This window comes from Spodoptera frugiperda, chromosome 30 (genome assembly GCF_023101765.2).
Source record: "Spodoptera frugiperda isolate SF20-4 chromosome 30, AGI-APGP_CSIRO_Sfru_2.0, whole genome shotgun sequence".
Taxonomy (NCBI): Eukaryota; Metazoa; Arthropoda; class Insecta; order Lepidoptera; family Noctuidae; genus Spodoptera; species Spodoptera frugiperda.
This window is the reverse complement of record NC_064241.1, coordinates 12,510,384-12,526,994: the sequence shown is the minus strand read 5'-3', so window position 1 is coordinate 12,526,994 and position 16,611 is coordinate 12,510,384. Positions and strand designations below refer to the sequence as shown.

At 36.2% G+C, this 16,611-nt stretch overlaps 3 protein-coding genes across 4 annotated transcripts in view; 1 reads left to right on the top strand and 2 right to left on the bottom strand.

The window, feature by feature from the left end:
* Positions 1–1,718, top strand: part of LOC118269960 (cadherin-87A) — a 57,267-nt gene extending 55,549 nt beyond the window's left edge. Inside the window, exon 38 of the mRNA XM_050706927.1 lies at positions 36–1,718. The gene's annotated coding sequence lies outside the window, so the exon portion shown is untranslated. The remainder of the gene's footprint in view (positions 1–35) is intronic.
* A 326-nt stretch (positions 1,719–2,044) lies between these two features.
* On the bottom strand, positions 2,045–5,755 carry LOC118269975 (uncharacterized). 2 transcript variants are annotated; one of them, XM_035585381.2, is made up of 5 exons: positions 5,524–5,755; positions 4,734–4,928; positions 3,049–3,189; positions 2,501–2,599; positions 2,045–2,285 (listed from the first exon to the last, which is right to left on the bottom strand). In XM_035585381.2, the coding sequence occupies exons 1-5, from the start codon at positions 5,581–5,583 to the stop codon at positions 2,088–2,090; spliced, it is 693 nt and encodes a 230-aa protein (XP_035441274.1). In that variant the 5' UTR covers positions 5,584–5,755; the 3' UTR covers positions 2,045–2,087. The 2 variants fall into 2 exon arrangements, with proteins under 2 accessions (XP_035441274.1, XP_035441273.1); XM_035585380.2 differs by having other exon boundaries at positions 2,049–2,285; positions 4,734–4,931; positions 5,524–5,746.
* A 1,026-nt stretch (positions 5,756–6,781) lies between these two features.
* The window catches only part of LOC118269973 (uncharacterized), a 32,239-nt gene continuing 22,409 nt past the window's right edge, over positions 6,782–16,611 (bottom strand). The window contains exons 3-5 of the mRNA XM_035585378.2: positions 11,703–11,843; positions 10,500–10,559; positions 6,782–9,587 (exon numbers count right to left, since the gene is read on the bottom strand). Of these exons, the coding sequence (XP_035441271.2) occupies positions 9,378–9,587; positions 10,500–10,559; positions 11,703–11,843 (411 nt within the window). The 3' untranslated portion in view covers positions 6,782–9,377. The remainder of the gene's footprint in view (positions 9,588–10,499; positions 10,560–11,702; positions 11,844–16,611) is intronic.

The following is a 16,611-nucleotide window of genomic DNA, read 5'->3' as shown; positions in this document are numbered from 1 at the left end:
TAAAAATAATTAAAATTAACTTCTTTTCTTTACAGATACGTCCAAAACAAAATGGTGGAAGATTTATAAATACTAAGTGTAAATATACGGTAACTAGGTAGTGCATGTTGGCAATGTGTAACAACATAACGTAATGATATTACTCACTTTGTAACATTTTGAGAAATGTTACATTCTATTATGTTACAAATAAAAGTAACAATTTATAAAGCGTTTGGGCTTGGAAATTATCATAATATTGGCAAAAACATTATTAAATTATTTTTCGCTGTTCTTTTCAAAGATGTTACAAAATGAGTAAATATCGAAACCCAATCTAAGACTGTCAGAAGATATTATAACATTATTATATTTTTGTTACCATTTTATAATCAAAAACTATTTTCTTTATTGTGATACATTGACAACGTCCATTTTTATTTTATTATAGGAACAAATTCTTCGTAGGAACTATTTTAAAATTGATAATTTTGAATTTTCTTTGTTGGAGTAAAAATGGTGGTTTGCTTTATCACAAAATATAAAGCGTAATTACAATATACGTACTTCTATGAGAACAAGCGAAATGATACAGTAATTTTGACATATTATTTTTAATGATTGCGAATGATGAATTTTAAACAAGTTCAAAAATTAACGCTACTCATTTTTAAGATGCTCTCAAGAATAGTTCTATCCCTACAAATTCTTGATAAAAGACAGAGATAGCACGATATTTAAGAACAACTTAAAATTGAGTAGCGTTCAATATTCAGGCGTTAGTAACGAGTATTTTTTTAGTTCTTATCAAATTACTCCAAAAGAGAAAATCTAGAAATTCACTTTACAGTGTTAGTCTATAAAAAATCTACAGTAAATACCTAACTAAACTTATATTTTGAAACTAGACTCTTATCCTGAATCTCATTATATCTTAGCCAATCTTTTAGACTACGTTCTAGATCTGTAATATATAAATAAATAAATTATTTCCACTCTTTCTCGTAATAATAACTGCCATATAAATATATTGTAAATTACAATCATTGTACAAATTACAATATTTTTAGACGATTTTTTGTAATGTATTCTTATGCTTAAGGGACCAATTTGAAAAATACAATATTTTTTGTAGTGTATTTTTGTAAAAAATACAATTTGTAAGAGTGCGCTGGCGCATTTTTATAATGTTAACAAGTAAATAGTATTTTATAGATACTTAATTAATATACGTAGCATTTTTTACTTGACCTTTTGTATTTGTATTTTTGTATTTTATACGAATTTTGACACAATTGAACTGTTTTTGCTCTAATGTACTTTAATTTAGTAAAAAACTGCAACAATATATCATTTTGACCAGTATTGAAAACAATACTTAAAATACGCCTGCGATAAATGATTAATTTGCTAGGATACATAAAAAAAGACGAATATACTTACTCGTCAAATTTAATGCGAACAAACAATAATATACATAATTTCTATTTATATCTTAACAAAAAAGATCAGTTTCGTAGGAAATGTGTCAAAACTAAACAGCTCTTATTACTGTAATGCGTCTTACTGTAATAGCTCACTTTTCCCCTTTTTATACAATATGTTGTCAAAAAGTCCCTTAATAATTTCTTGTATAAAATAAATAGTCAGTAAGTTAAGTACCAAGATGTAAATATATATTTTTATACCCGCGAGTATTATTTAACAACGAAAGAGCATTAAAGAGATTTTTATATCGATATGTTTGTTTTCTTCCTACTATCCCTGAGTCCATATTACTGAAAAATGCTTCCTTGTATAAAACAAGTTGTTTATAGTCTATAAGCGTTGCAAAAAAAAATGTTTTTTAACGTTATTCACCTATTGGTTTAACATTTATCATGAAAACATAAACGACACAGAAATTTAGAAATTAAAAATATATAATAACATATAAATGAATTATATACTTTTATCAGTTTCAAGACACCAATAATCTATTTGAAAACTTGCCATAAGTAAGTAAATAATAGGTAATAATAATTTTAATTAATTTTATGGAACACATTTTTTTATTACTTATTACAATAATAATTACTTAATCTAAAATGCACCTAAGAACATCACAATCACGTTTTAATATTATAGCATTTATACAAGGTATCCAAGACTGCTCGTATTCGCTCCAGGTACCTGGACAGCTGTGTTTTGAGACATTCTTCCAGCTCCCGGAGCGAGGAGTTGTAGTAGGCATACAGGTCGTTCATGGCACCTAACTTTAGGAGCACTAGTCTATGGATCACTTCGTCGAAATTGTCGTTTTGCATCTGAAAAAAATATTATCACTTGTAACGAAGAAAAGAGAAGGGAAGTGGGACTGCTGAACAATAGATCTCTATTTATATTTTCAGGTCGGATAAAGTATCTTTTTTAAGAAACTTATGCCCCAAACTATGATTTTCTCACACACATGACACCCAAACCCGAAACAACAATTTGTGGATCACACAAAGTACGCTAGGTATTATAAATATTTACTTACGTATCGGACCAAACACTGGTGCATAGCCCTGGTGTTGCCAACATTTTCGTCATTGCATTTATTCTGTAAGTACCTGTAACCTTTTCTCCAATTCGCTATCTGAAATGAAAAAGTCTGTCAAAATATTTTTGTATTTTGTTTACTTCTATTTTACTGAATAAGGGTAATCGATCCTACGGAAGACGGGTCTCTTGATGATGGTGGTGGTGAATGGCGGAACCCATGGACACTCGCCTCACAAGAGATGGTAAATGCGTTCCAAGCCTTTTTGAAAACGGTTTCTGCTTCGAAACTTTTTGGCAGGTACTGTCTCATTTATCTTGCATGAAGATTGTTCTGTACTTAACACATTTCACGCCGCAGTGGTCACCGGTGACCGATGTTAGTGTCAAGATTTGCTCTCAACAGTTTTCTTTTGGCAGTCAAAGATTAATTTAATGATTGGACAAAGTGATATTGCATTATTTCGGTTGTATTTTAATAATTTATTGAGTGATGTGATTTATTGATTAAGTTTGTATTTATATGTAGGTATGGTCATTCATCACCTGTTTCTCAAGTTGCTCCACATTTTCTCTCATGGTAACATCTCTAGAGGCAGCAGTCTTCAGACATTCGTGTTCATGGTCATGGTAGAGGCTCACTGTCCGCCTGGTTTCCGTCCTGTGAGCGTACAGGCAGTTCACCCACTGAAAAAATGAGTACAACATCAGTTTTGAAAAACATACTACCTACTACATATTTACGTATTAACGTATATGATGAAGACCAAACTTCATGAGGTTATTGACGTGACGTGACAATTTAAATTCACCAAAGCCTGAACTTGAAACAGTCTTAGGAAAGTCTAGATCGTGGTGATCAATTCTCATTGGTTCTGGGTGCTTAGCTAGGTCCATTTATAATTTTAAATGGCAACGTGGCTGAGGAACCGCACTACTTATTGTAGGTTCCCACATTGAATTACAGTGAAGTCTTCGGTAGTATAGTGGTAAGTATCCCCGCCTGTCACGCGGGAGACCGGAGTTCGATTCCCCGCCGGAGATAGATGACTTGATGATGGTAGTGGTGAAAGGCACCACTTTAGGGAACAGAGAGTAAAGTTCCCTAAGAAAAGGAGGATCCTCCGACCAGGCGAGGTGATCAGCCTGGCGGGCTTTCTGCCCAACTGTTGTTCGTTGGGATTTTCTATCCGTGTTAATTCGCATGTAAACTTCATATGCGATGCAGGATATTTATGACGTCATCCGTTGATTTGCTCGTCGATAGTCTATGTGCGACTTCTGTCATCTGTCACTTGTTACTTGTCAATGTGTCGCCACATCACTCCCCCCCAAGACCGGAGGTCGATCCTGTTGAGACGGCTGTCGATGCTTGAGATGAGCGGTGCCAGAGCCAGTGTAGAATGTCCCTAGTTCCAGTGAGTCGGAACTGTGCCGCTGAATGCCCAGTGAGTCGGGTGAGCGGTGCAGGGTGATACTCCAGTGAGTCGGAGTAGTGAAGCTCGCAGTGTCCCACGGTGAGTCGGGGAATAGATGCTGCGAGGGTAGGTGCGTAGTGGCTGGCGTCTGCGTTGACGGGAGGAAGGCGTCCTCAGACCGTGTGCAGAGTGCTGTGCCTAGACGCTGATGAGGCCGTAGGGAAGAACCAGGCTGCATATCTTCGATGTAGCGAGTGGTGGTCCCTGATGAGGCCGAGGATGCTGGTTGGCTGCGACTTGATTACCGCTCAGCGGAGAAGTGATGGGTGAGGGAGATGGCGATAAGGATGACGGTGCTGATCTGCTCCGTGAAGGTTGCTTTCAATCACGTCGGGGTCACCACTTTAGGGAACAGAGAGTAAAGTTCCCTAAGAAAAGGAGGATCCTCCGACCAGGCGAGGTGATCAGCCTGGCGGGCTTTCTGCCCAACTGTTGTTCGTTGGGATTTTCTATCCGTGTTAATTCGCATGTAAACTTCATATGCGATGCAGGATATTTATGACGTCATCCGTTGATTTGCTCGTCGATAGTCTATGTGCGACTTCTGTCATCTGTCACTTGTTACTTGTCAATGTGTCGCCACAATATGCTGAGTCTTTATAGTCAAATGACAACCCACTGCTGGTCTCTGTGGGTTATACAAGACGTTACACTTACGTAGTCCTTAATTTGACTTTTAGGACACAGCCGTCATCAAAAACGGTCAATCATAATTATCTTATACCAGTAAAAAAACATGTAATGTATATTTACCACAACATTCCCATTTCCTCCTAAGCTATGTTCCTGGTGCTTCACCATCTGCAGCCGGTACTTCATGCTGATGTCCAGCCGTTTGAACTGGTAATCGTCTGCCCACTTCTGCATCAGTTTCCTATCATCCTTCTGCATGATCTTTGAGGAGTTCACATCCAGCTCGTATTTACGGATCAAGAGGTTTGTGCGTGACTGCTAGAATGTATGAGAGAAAGATAAGGTCATTACTATTGTTAGAAGCCATCGGAGACAGTGTGAGTTATTAAGCATTTTTAGCGTGGGAGAGCCAGGCTTCGGCACGAATGGGCCCGTTCGACCAGAGTGATACCACGGCCTCATAGAAAAATGTACGTGACATAACGCTTGCATTGTGTGAATGAGTTTACCGGAGTCCCAAAAACCCCCTTCCCAATCTTCCTAATCTCCGATTCCCCAACAACCCTTAAACTCCCAAAAACCTGACAACGCACTTGTATTTCGGGTGTCTATAGGCGTCCGCGATTGCTTACCATCAGGTGATCCGTCGAGTCATTTTGTCGAAGCATGACTCTCCAACACTTAAATATTATATTAGTTAGCATTTAGGTATTTTATTCTAAATTAGGTAGAAGCTGACATAAATAATAAATCCTGTTGTACCTACATAATCGTAGGTATTGCAGTTGGAACTAATCCTAATCCCACTAATGAAATAAACTATCTAGACCACCCAAGAGCTACAATAATAGCACAATAAATAACTTAATTTCTAATCAAAATAATCAACAAATGAGACGGAAATACTCACCGCACAAGATGCACTCCTCCACAGTACAGGCAACAGAAAAATTAACAACTTCAATAACATTTTGTACAACTTATATTATTTCAAACTTATTTTACTCCTCATAAATGTGATCTAGTCGAGAGTCTAAGAAACATTGCGTTATCTCAATGAGATTATACGACATTAGAAGTAAAGTTAGCATATGTTTATAATAATTATTTACTAAATAGTAATCATTATGTTGTAGTAAAGAAATGAGGTGACGCATGGGGAATATCAACAGTCGTAACTAGCGTAAAACGTGTTTATACACGCATGCTGTGTGTGTGGTTGGCAAAGTACAGGTTTTAAGAGAATTTATATCTAAACTTTAACAGTTTACGGTTCACACTTACACATATGCCTCTTTTTATATTTAATAGCATGCTACTGAGCTCTCTTTGAATACTGTCATTCCACCTAATAAATATCATAGCCTGCATCAGTCTGCCGCTTGACTATGGGTCTTTGCTACATAATTGAAGAGAGAATTGGTTGGATAATTATCCGTCGTCAAAAAAAACTTTATCTGTGGAGTGGTTTTGAATAATTGACAATTCATCCGTACTAAAAACTGTCAAATGTAAATTTTATGCTACAGTTAAGAAGTATCTGTTCATTTAAAAATCGAAGCCTAAGTCAACTTTTAAGACATCCGCTGGAAAGATAGACGTATAAACAATGTATTTCATTCTGCTGTCGCTTTAATTGTAAGATAGTATTGTACTACTCCAGAGTCACTGTCTCTGACTGTACCGCATGCATCGATAACCTGAGGTTATCGGTCCAGATTGAATTAATATTTATTTGCATGCAGTGACTGCATCGCAAGGTCGAAGTGAATAACTTATCATTACGTATGCACCACTATTTTGCTTCCTTAAACTTGGAATGGTTCGGCTGATTCAAGTATTTTGTGTTTAATTTCGTTTTAGCAAATTAACAGTTTTTGTATATTTAGTCAATTACATTATTTATTTATTACTCAGAAGAAAATTAAATAATTATTTGATTTGCTATACGACGATTACTCAATGTAGGTACAATTTTAAGCATGCTGCTCATGATTATGAGCCCCTAGAGTCGCTTGAAACTACTCGAGTTATCTCGTCGTACAGCGTACAAAACAATTAAGTACCTACATACATAGTTTTAAATTACTGTTTACTGAAAACTGAGCTAAAAATTTTTAAATTGAGATATTTGGGGAAATGAAATAAACGGTAACACAGTAAAATAATAATGTTAAAATATACATTTATTACAAAAATAAATTGTCAAATACATTTCTTTACAATAACATTAACAACAATGATGGCGTAATATTAGTTCATATTTATTTTATTATTAAACAAAACTTGTACTTACGTATTACAATTTTATTGTTATTTAACTTCTGTATTTTTGAGTTTTATACGGTATACTATAGGGAACAGAGAGTACAATTGCCCTTAGAAAAGAAGGATCCTCCGGCCAGACGACGTGATCATGCGTGGGATTTTCTATTCATTCTACATGCGAATAAACTCGCATGTAAAATGGGTATAAATTATACCTATCTAATATAAGAATTAATTTGAATATTTTTATGGTACATAAATAATACATAAAAAAAATTATAAGTCGTTTAAATTGTACTTGAAGATTTTATATGGCACAGGCACTTTATTTGTTTGCGCATAAAATGGTCCCCAAACCCCAAAATACAGAAGTTAAACAACAATAATAATACATTTAGTTAAAAATACAACAAAAATAATATTTTAAAAGCTACATTTAAAACTTAATTTCAATTTTTATACAATTATTTTACAAACTATCACAGTGTGTCTGTTTACCGAATTTTAAAACTTATAAAATATATTTATAAATACAGTAATGACTGGTCTTATACCATTTTTTATTTGTATCTTGTATTTATTTTTATTAATACATTACTTTAAATGTATTTATTAAAATATGGAAATGGTTTACATCGCCGAAGTAGACAAAAGGTTCTCCAGTTCCTAAAACCTTTTAATCACATTTATTTAGCTTTTTTTTACTTTATAGGTTTAAGTAAGACGAGTCTTCACTGTATTTTACAAAAAAAAAAAACACATAAAAATCATAATAATTACCAATCGCATAACCCAATTACATTCGATAACCAAAAACAATAAATTATTTTTACAAAAATTTAAATCTAAACAATTTTGAGTCTTCTTACATCTACGTAAAATTTATTTTTGGATGAAGCATTTAGAATAAAAATATATTTTTCACATTTTTAAACATATATAATAGTATTGTATAGTAGTGTTTCATGAATTCTTTTAAAACATTTTACGCACCGTAAGATCGGGCTTATTACAGCTTAATAACTTTGACCCATACTTTTAGACCAATGAAAATGTAATACACGCTTTGTTCTGGATTGCTGTTAGTTACAGAATTTGGGTAAAAAACCCGATCTTACCGATCGTAACGAGGTGTTATTTTAGACATAAAATTAAAAAATATTTCGAATCGTATTTTGTACTTCAACAACAACAGCCCGTCACAGTCCACTGCTGGACTATAGGTATGGGCCCTCTCACAATTTTGTACTTATTTCGCACTAAAGTTTTCGATTAGAGTGGCCTGAGCTGGTAGCCAAATGCCTACGGTTAGCTTTAGCGCTTGTCTATGGAAAGAGTAGAAAAATAACAAAACTTTAATTCAATTCAATTTAGTTTTCTACTCTAAAAGTAGACGCTTTTTTTTAGACTGGAAAATCATCCAATGGCTTCTCCTACCTTGGGCAGGCGAGAGGGGCTTGTCAGACTCTAACTGACTAATAATCAGCCCGTTCTTACTCCTGCTTTTTGAGTAGGACTCCGGTAAACCCGGTAGGCAATTCGCAGCTCCGGACACACTAAAAGAAACTAAGTAAACTCTTGCGCTAAACGGCATTTAGCTACAGGCTTTTTAATTTTTTCGTTACAGAAATCATACATTCTGATTTTCGGACAAGAACCTTTGCAATGGATTTTGTGAGACATTTTGCCAATGTAACAAAAATCAACCACAAGGATTTCACATAAATATGAAAGCTAAATCTAAGACCATTTAGAATAGAATATAATAGTTAATACTATAAATTACGATTCCACTAATTAACAGATTAGTTATCAATCTCATTAATTTCACTGACGATCAACTCTAGTCAATCAATTGCGTATAATTTTACCTACACTATAGGTATATTAACTAATATGACACTATTGTTTCAGGCGACTGATCCTCTAAGAGTGTTTGAGTCGAAAATTACTGAAGTTCTTGTGCGGATCAAGGAAAAACATCAATTTTTTTTATATAGACTTTATAATAAAAAATATATGACTGCATGGATGGCGCGGTGGTTGGGGAACTGGCTGCCGTGCGACGTAGTAGCGGGTTTCCCGCACGGAGCAATTCTTTGTGTGATCCACAAATTGTTGTTTCTGGGTGACATGTGCATGTGAACTTATATATTATTAAACGCATCCACGGCACAGGAGAAAATACAAATCTTTTAAAAAATTAAAATATGTCTCCGATCCCTTTACTTGCATATATTTTTAAAGAATATTTAACACAGCTCACTCTAAGATTTTCCTCTGTGTCGTTGGTGCATTTACAAATTCACATCCCACTAAGTCCTGAAACAATTTGTGGACTACACACAAAGAGATTTTCCCTAGAGTTATTTCGTCATCCTTTATGGTAGATACTTTGTCTTCTACAATAGTAAAGGAACCTCAATAGAAAAAATGCTGTTCCTCCTCAGACCCCACTACTCCAGTAACTCAACTCACCCTCTTCTCAATCAGGACCTATCGTAACCGCCTCCTGTTTATACAGTATCTGTAGTCGTCCACTGCATCCCTCGACCTGACGATGATCTGCTTCCTCAGATGGTTCAGTTTCCGACGGGCGTGGGAGACCAGGTCCCTGTAGGAGCGCCTGGTGAACGGCATGTCTTCTCGTACTCGATGGATCTCGTCCAGCGCTAAGCGACGCCAGCGCCTTACTCGTGGGGTGGCCTGGAAGTGAAAGTAAGTGTGAGCATATTAGGTCTAATTCGTCTTTTGCGATTAAAATTTTTTTGATCAAGATGTAGAACTTAAGAAAAACAGAAATAAAACATTGTGATATACTGATTACTTAGAATAGTTACATTGGAAGACTAGAGACATTAGAGAGACCGATGATAGAGAGACCAGCAGATACCGTACCTATCAAATAAAAGCTCTACCAGTTACGAGTCACAGAGGGACTTCTTCATCATGAGCCTATTGCTACTCAACAGGCGCACGCTGCTCATGATGAAGAGTCGCTCTGTGACTCGAAACTAGTAGAGTTGTTCTCCATTCATGTACGTGATTAAACCGTGATTTTTAGTTCATTTTCATTAAGATGTAGAACTTAGAATAGTCATTATATTTGAAAACATTAGAGAAACCGATGATCCAGATAGCGTACAAAATTGGAATAATTCTTAAACGCGTATCTGCATCGAAACAGCATACAAAGAAATTGGAAAGGCTGGTAAGTTCCATCAATATTGCACTTCCTGGAACACCTAGTCTGTATAATGCTGTGCTTAAAACTTTACCAAGTTCCGCGTATTAACAAACAATACATATCTAATGTATGTCAGTATTGCATTCACATCTTGCTCAGCATTACAATTAATTGTTGCACTTTCTCTTTTAATCCGAGAGCCGTGTGCACTTATTGTTAGAAGTTTAGAACCAATCGTTGCTTATAATGAAAAGTGAATCTGATTTAAAATTCTCATCGGCTTTTTGCATGACCTAACCAAACACTATCTCGTGTTAGGCAGCCAATTTTGTGACCACAATATCAACGACGCTATTATTTTTTGGGTGTCAAAGTATAACATTTGGACTATCCACAATTTTTTTTTTATTTCATTATATCTAAATACATACCTCACAAGAATAACCACATCCTCTGGTAGCTTTGTCACACCTCTTCAAGTAATCTTCGCTCTGAAATGGAGAAAGTGTTTCATCAGTTTAGCCTGGGAGAGCCATGCTTCGGCACGAATGGGCCGGCTCGGTCTAATCTGGTAATCTTCCCAATCCCCGATTCCCCAACATCTTAAAATCCTAACCCCCCAAAGGCCGACAACGCACTGGTGTATCGGGTGTCAATGGGCGGCGACGATTGCTTACCATCAGGTGATCATTATAAATTTGGAATCACCAATCCGCATTGAGCAAGCGTGGTGATCAATGCTCAAACCCTCTCGATGCGAAAAGAGATCAGCAGTGGTCACTTACAGGATGTTGATGTGATATGAGGTAATACCATTTATAAAACCCTTAAATTATTTTACTGACAAGGAAAATATAGAAGCTGTAAGTTTTCCAGCCATACGTCTCTGATATCCGCAATCTCAGAACCTCTTATACTGCGGAAATTGAAAATTATGTCATTTTCCGCTGCGTTACACATTTCAATAAGATTGTCAACAAAGTTATTAAAGTAATGTGTTGCGATTCTGTATTTTCCTCTATTATCAACAATTCATAGTTTTATTAACATACGTACAATGTATTAAACGCATATTAACCAGATTCTAGATGGCAAATTGATAACATTTTTTTTCTATACATATGTTAGCATAGATTTCAATTCCGTGCAATCACTAAGGAAATATCCAACACTTTTCCTGACCCATAGGTGAGCAGGTTGCTCATAGATAGGCGCGCTCCATCATCGGCCACATCATTGCTTACAACCAGGTGAGATAATGGTCAAACACCATCATCTCATCTCTTAAAAAAACCCACAAATTTAACCTGAAATCCCCCCAGGCTGCCAAACCGTACTTGGGATCAGACTTAGTATTTCTAATCCTTTTTTTGGCGTGGAAAATCATCCAATGACTTCTCCTGCCTTGGGCGAGGCAGGAGGGGTTGTGAGACTCTTACTGACTAAAAATCTCCCTGTTCCTTCTCCTACTTTGAGCCGGAGCCCCGGTAACCTGTTACGTTATCCGCAGCTCCGGATCGGGCATCAGCCCTACTGGGCCGGTCTGGATCTATGGTGGTCTGGCTCATTGAGCCGTATTATTTCTAAGCCGTAATATTTCTAATCCTTCAAATATGTTTTATATCTATCCAGACCTTGTTAAGATGCATCCGGAACACGATCATGTGCCCCAGCAGGAACTTGTGGTGGCTGTCCCCGCTGAACATGGCCGCTCTCTGCGCATCATGCTCCACCTTCTTCACCCGGTACTGGAACTTCACCCAGCATTCGTCCACCTGTGGAGGAAAGAGAATAGAAAGGTTGGTTACTGATAGTTCTAACGTGTATGCTGAGGTCTAGAATTCATACCAAATTGAAATGGTGTTTTACATATAGAGCATTTTGGGCTCGAAAAATAACCTAATAAAGGGCGAGTTTAGTAAATGAAAAGAAAGAAAACAGTTTTTAGGCACATTTATACCACCATCACGCGTATTTCTAGAACATTATACTAAACACTTCTAAAGTCAAAGTCAAATAATTAATTTCAATTAAACGATAAATAATAATACTTTTGAAATAAGACTGAAGAGTTGCTCAGCTCATTAATTAAAGGCATTATTTGTCTAGAACAGCTGTAACACAATCAACATAGATAGGTACGATGATGACATTGCACTCTGGAAAACTACTGAAAACATTCCAAAATACCCTAACAACATTATAACAGGTAGTTTATAACCTAATCGACGTATAAACAAAGTTATTTTCGCCCCGGTAGCCATAATGTGTTCTAAATATACCACAAGGCGCAGTATATTGGACACAGGTCGTTACATTCTATTATATACGTATATTTTGTAATGGTAAAGACAGTCTGTGACGCAATTATTTCATTACCGAGGCTATGAAGTTAGCGATTTTAGTGTCAATAAAGTCCCTAGTGCGAGGTTGTTGTAATACGTTATCCTATCGATAGGTTTATGATGTTCGGCTCTGATTGGTCTGCTTTAAGTTTACTAACCAATCAGTATCCTTAGTACAAGTTTGCTTTACATTGCATCAAAACGAAAGTTTAGCGCTCTGATTGGCCGGCACAAATAAACCAACCAATCAGAGCGACGAATGCGTTCTCATTTCGATCTCATAAAACGTAAAACGAATTTGTACTAAGCCCTTCAGAGGTTGGTTAACGCGTTCAATCGCCTTAACGTAAAAATAACTTGCACTCAGTGACCAAGTGACCGTGGTTGTGACTCTTGATACTGAACTTGAATTGAAACGCGTAACACTACTGTTTGGTAGTAGGATAAGGAAAACCACCTGAACACCTTTCGAATCTTGCAAAGTCAAAATATGAATTATTATTTTATCAATTTCTGTCTCTATGATTGGTTTGAGTAATTAAAATAATCCGTATTCCTATTATTTTACAGTCGCTACTTGCGTGGCCACACCGCGTTCTCACCATTGCCAAGGTTTACGCGTTGATTGACGCGGGAACGTCGATAATTTATTTATTGTTTATTGAAAAAAAATATTTATGTTCTTCCGATACAGTTTATTTTTAAATCACGTTGTAAAGTTTTTCTATGTTTTCATGTCATAACTATCGTGATTTTTGGATATCGTTAGCTCCGGTTTGCAGCGGATGCCGTTTATAATTAACTAGCGACCCGCCCCAGCTTCGCATGGGTGCAATGGTGATATATTATGCATGTATTATACATATAAACCTTCCTCTTAAATCACTCTATGTAGTTTTAAAGATTCAAGCATACAAAGGGACATAAGGACAAAGAAAGCGACTTCGTTTTATACTATGTAGTGAAGATTTCGGTATAAGTCGCGTATATCCGAAACTGTTACCTGAAGAACGAAATATATGGTTCAACTTTAAACTCAGTGCCACCAATGATAATTTTGCTAATAAAAAACATGGTTAACTTGGTATTCCACATCTGTCAATCTCGGCCGAGATAAACTGACATTTTCTCAACACGCGTAAATAAATAATGTCGTTATTAGCTCGTTGCATAACCAAATGCATTTCAGAATCCCTAATTTGATGTACCGCAGATGTCACAGTTATCTAATATCAGACCAGTTGGTACGTAAAGCTGCCACTACCAAGGTTTGGAAATGGATCGGTGGCATTGATTTATTTCTAGGTATATCAGAGTAAATCATTTACCTTAGCCAAATGGTATGACAGAAGTTTGGTTTAATATCGAACGATCTGGAATACATTAGAAATTGTTTGATAATTTACGTGAGATGTGAACCATATCATATAGAACTAGTCGAGTTTTCTCGTTAAACAGTTACGTGAGTTACCTATACATTACAGTAATATTTTGATATCAAAATTTATATACAGTGAAACTTGGTTAAGTGGGACCTGGATAAGTGAGAAACCTCCACAAATGGAACTCATACTGAGGTCCCAACACATTGGCACTGAATTACCTCTATTAGTGGGACAAACAACCCTCTGGGATTCGTTCTTTCTATTTATCATCTTAGTTACCTCTATAACTGAGACAGCTAGTGGATTTTAATGCATAAACCTCAGTAACTGAGACAACATCGTTTTGTTTGTTGATTTACTTATTCTTATTCATTTATAATGTGCACATAACACATTGTTTTATTTAAGAATCACACCTCTTTATGTGAAATAACCCGTATGTTCACCTCCATTAATGGAACCCTCTGTAAATGAGACAAATGTTTATTTATACCTGGTTATCAGAGACACTGGGTTAGTGGAATACCTCTATAAGTGATACCAATTTGAAGGTCCCTTGATGTCTCACTTAACGAGGTTTCACTGTATATCGAAATCGAATCATCAGTACCTTAATCATCAATGAATTACAAGTCAGGCACATTGTCAGTTACTCTTCTGAAGTTTTGCAGAAGAATAACTTTTCCATTCTCTCGTTTAACCATCGTTTTAAATACCATTTTTATGTAGTTGCCTGTTAATTATTAATGCATTAATGCCATATTTTACATACAAATTGCAATTTGTCGACCCATTAAATGTAAAAAAAGGAGTTTGTCTCTTAAAAAATCTCTGTAGGGAATATTAACTTATCCTACTAATAATAATTATAAATGCGATAGTTTGTATGTTTGTTTCTTTGTTACTCCTTCGCGTCAAAACGACTGAAAGAGTCGCGATGAGGGGTAGATTATGGTCTGCAATAATACATTTTTATCCTATGGGATCGCGGGCGAAGACGAAACGACTCAAATTTTTTCACGGTTGTAAGTAACTCGCTGGACAGAAACCGCTGGAAGCAGATCATCCGCTCCAGATGCAACCCCGATCCTCAGACATGAGGAAACGACCAAAGAGATAGAGAGAGAGAGAGAGAGAGAGAGATAGCATCATACAAAAAATATTCTGCCCAGAAATCAAGCTCGCGACACCTTACAGGACCGAGTTGATTCACATCAGTATATCAATTGATACCTATTGATATTAATTGCCATACCTAAATAAATGTACTAGTTATAAGCATTTCGATCGAGTAAACAGTGGTTTTAATGAAAGAATGCAGTGTTTAACCTTGACATATCTCGGTTATTTTATTGCATTCCTGGCAATTAGTGGACAACTGCCGGATTGATAGCAATTCTACTGGTCATTGTGCATTTGTTTTTAATTGTTCCGTTAGTCGTGAAGTCTTTATTTTTAAGGGGAGGGGAAATCATCCAATGACTTCTCTTGAGGCGAGAGGGAGTGTCAGACTCTTGCTTATCGAGCCGGTGCGGTGCCCCGGCCCCGGTAACCCGAAAGGCAGTCCGCAGCTCGGTAGTCGTGAAGTCTAGAGTCTTCTTTGGATGAAAAGTGGTACTTATTATACAAAGGCACATACATATAAAATATGTTTTGGAATCAATCATTAACTTTTAAGTGTGGGAGAGCCACGCTTTGGCACCAGCATGAGTGATACCACGGCCTCACAGAAAACCAACGGGAAATAACGCTTGCGTTGCGTGAGTGAGGTTACCGAAGGCGCAATTATCCCTCTTCCTAATCTTCCCAATCCCCGATTCCCCAAAATACCTTTAAATTCCTAAACCCCAAAAGTTTAAAATTCGATTGCCCATGGGCGGCAATTGCTTATCAACAGGTGATTCGTCTAATCGTTTACCGGCTTGTTCCATAAAAAAATCCAAAATACTCAAAACCAAAATAAATTTAAATCTCCTTACAAATTACAAATGTTTTTAAGTGTACGTACCTACTACTTAATTAAAAATTAAATAAGGTAATTGAGACGCCTAATTCAACAGACGCGCTTAGGAACAACGAGGTAGTCCAAAGTCAAACAAATATTCTAAAACATACATTTAAAAAAAAACTACAGTAAATAAATAAATCGAGAATGCCACTAGCAAAAGATCGAGGTAAAGTAAAAATATTTTCGCAAACGTCTGTTTGTTTGCACGTGCATATCTCAAGAACAGATGGACCGGTTTATATTGTGTTAAAGATACTTACTTTTTAAATTCTGCAATGTGTTTGAAGTTTGGTAGTTGGATGATATTTTTATTCATTCATTTACCGTCTTGGCATGCATTGGGTGCATTTAAATTTATTTTAGATTCCCTTTGATCTTTCTTTATGAGACTAGTATGTCGCATAAATAGTGGCCAAATTATAGCTTTCGTCTTCTATTATGTATGAACTAATTAAATACTTTTAATTAACTGATTAAACTTGACCTGTATGGGAGTAATTGATCTAAGCGTGATTAAAATTAATATGAAGATGAATTTGCATTCTAATTTGAACTTAATATTATTGTATTAAAATAACATTTTTATTATTTTTAACCCAGAAGTGATAAGCAGTTATTTTTTATGAAATATGGGGTAAACGAACAGACGGATCACCTGATGATAAACGATCAGCGCCGCTCATGGACACCCGCAAAACCAGAGGAGTCACAGGTGCGTTGCCGGCCTTTTAAGAAGAAGATCTTCTTCGCATCGCATACTCGAGCTGCGCATCTTCTTAGCACAGCTACATAGCTTAGTATCAGT

Bases quoted from the DNA above. Each gene is read 5' to 3' on its own strand.
- LOC118269975 (XM_035585380.2), bottom strand. From the start codon at position 5,583: ATGTTATTGAAGTTGTTAATTTTTCTGTTGCCTGTACTGTGGAGGAGT. The intron at 4,932-5,523 runs GTGAGTATTTCC...CATACATTCTAG, and splicing joins GGAGGAGTGCATCTTGTGCG to CAGTCACGCACAAACCTCTT. The intron at 2,600-3,048 runs GTGATGAATGAC...TTTTCATTTCAG, and splicing joins TGGAGCAACTTGAGAAACAG to ATAGCGAATTGGAGAAAAGG.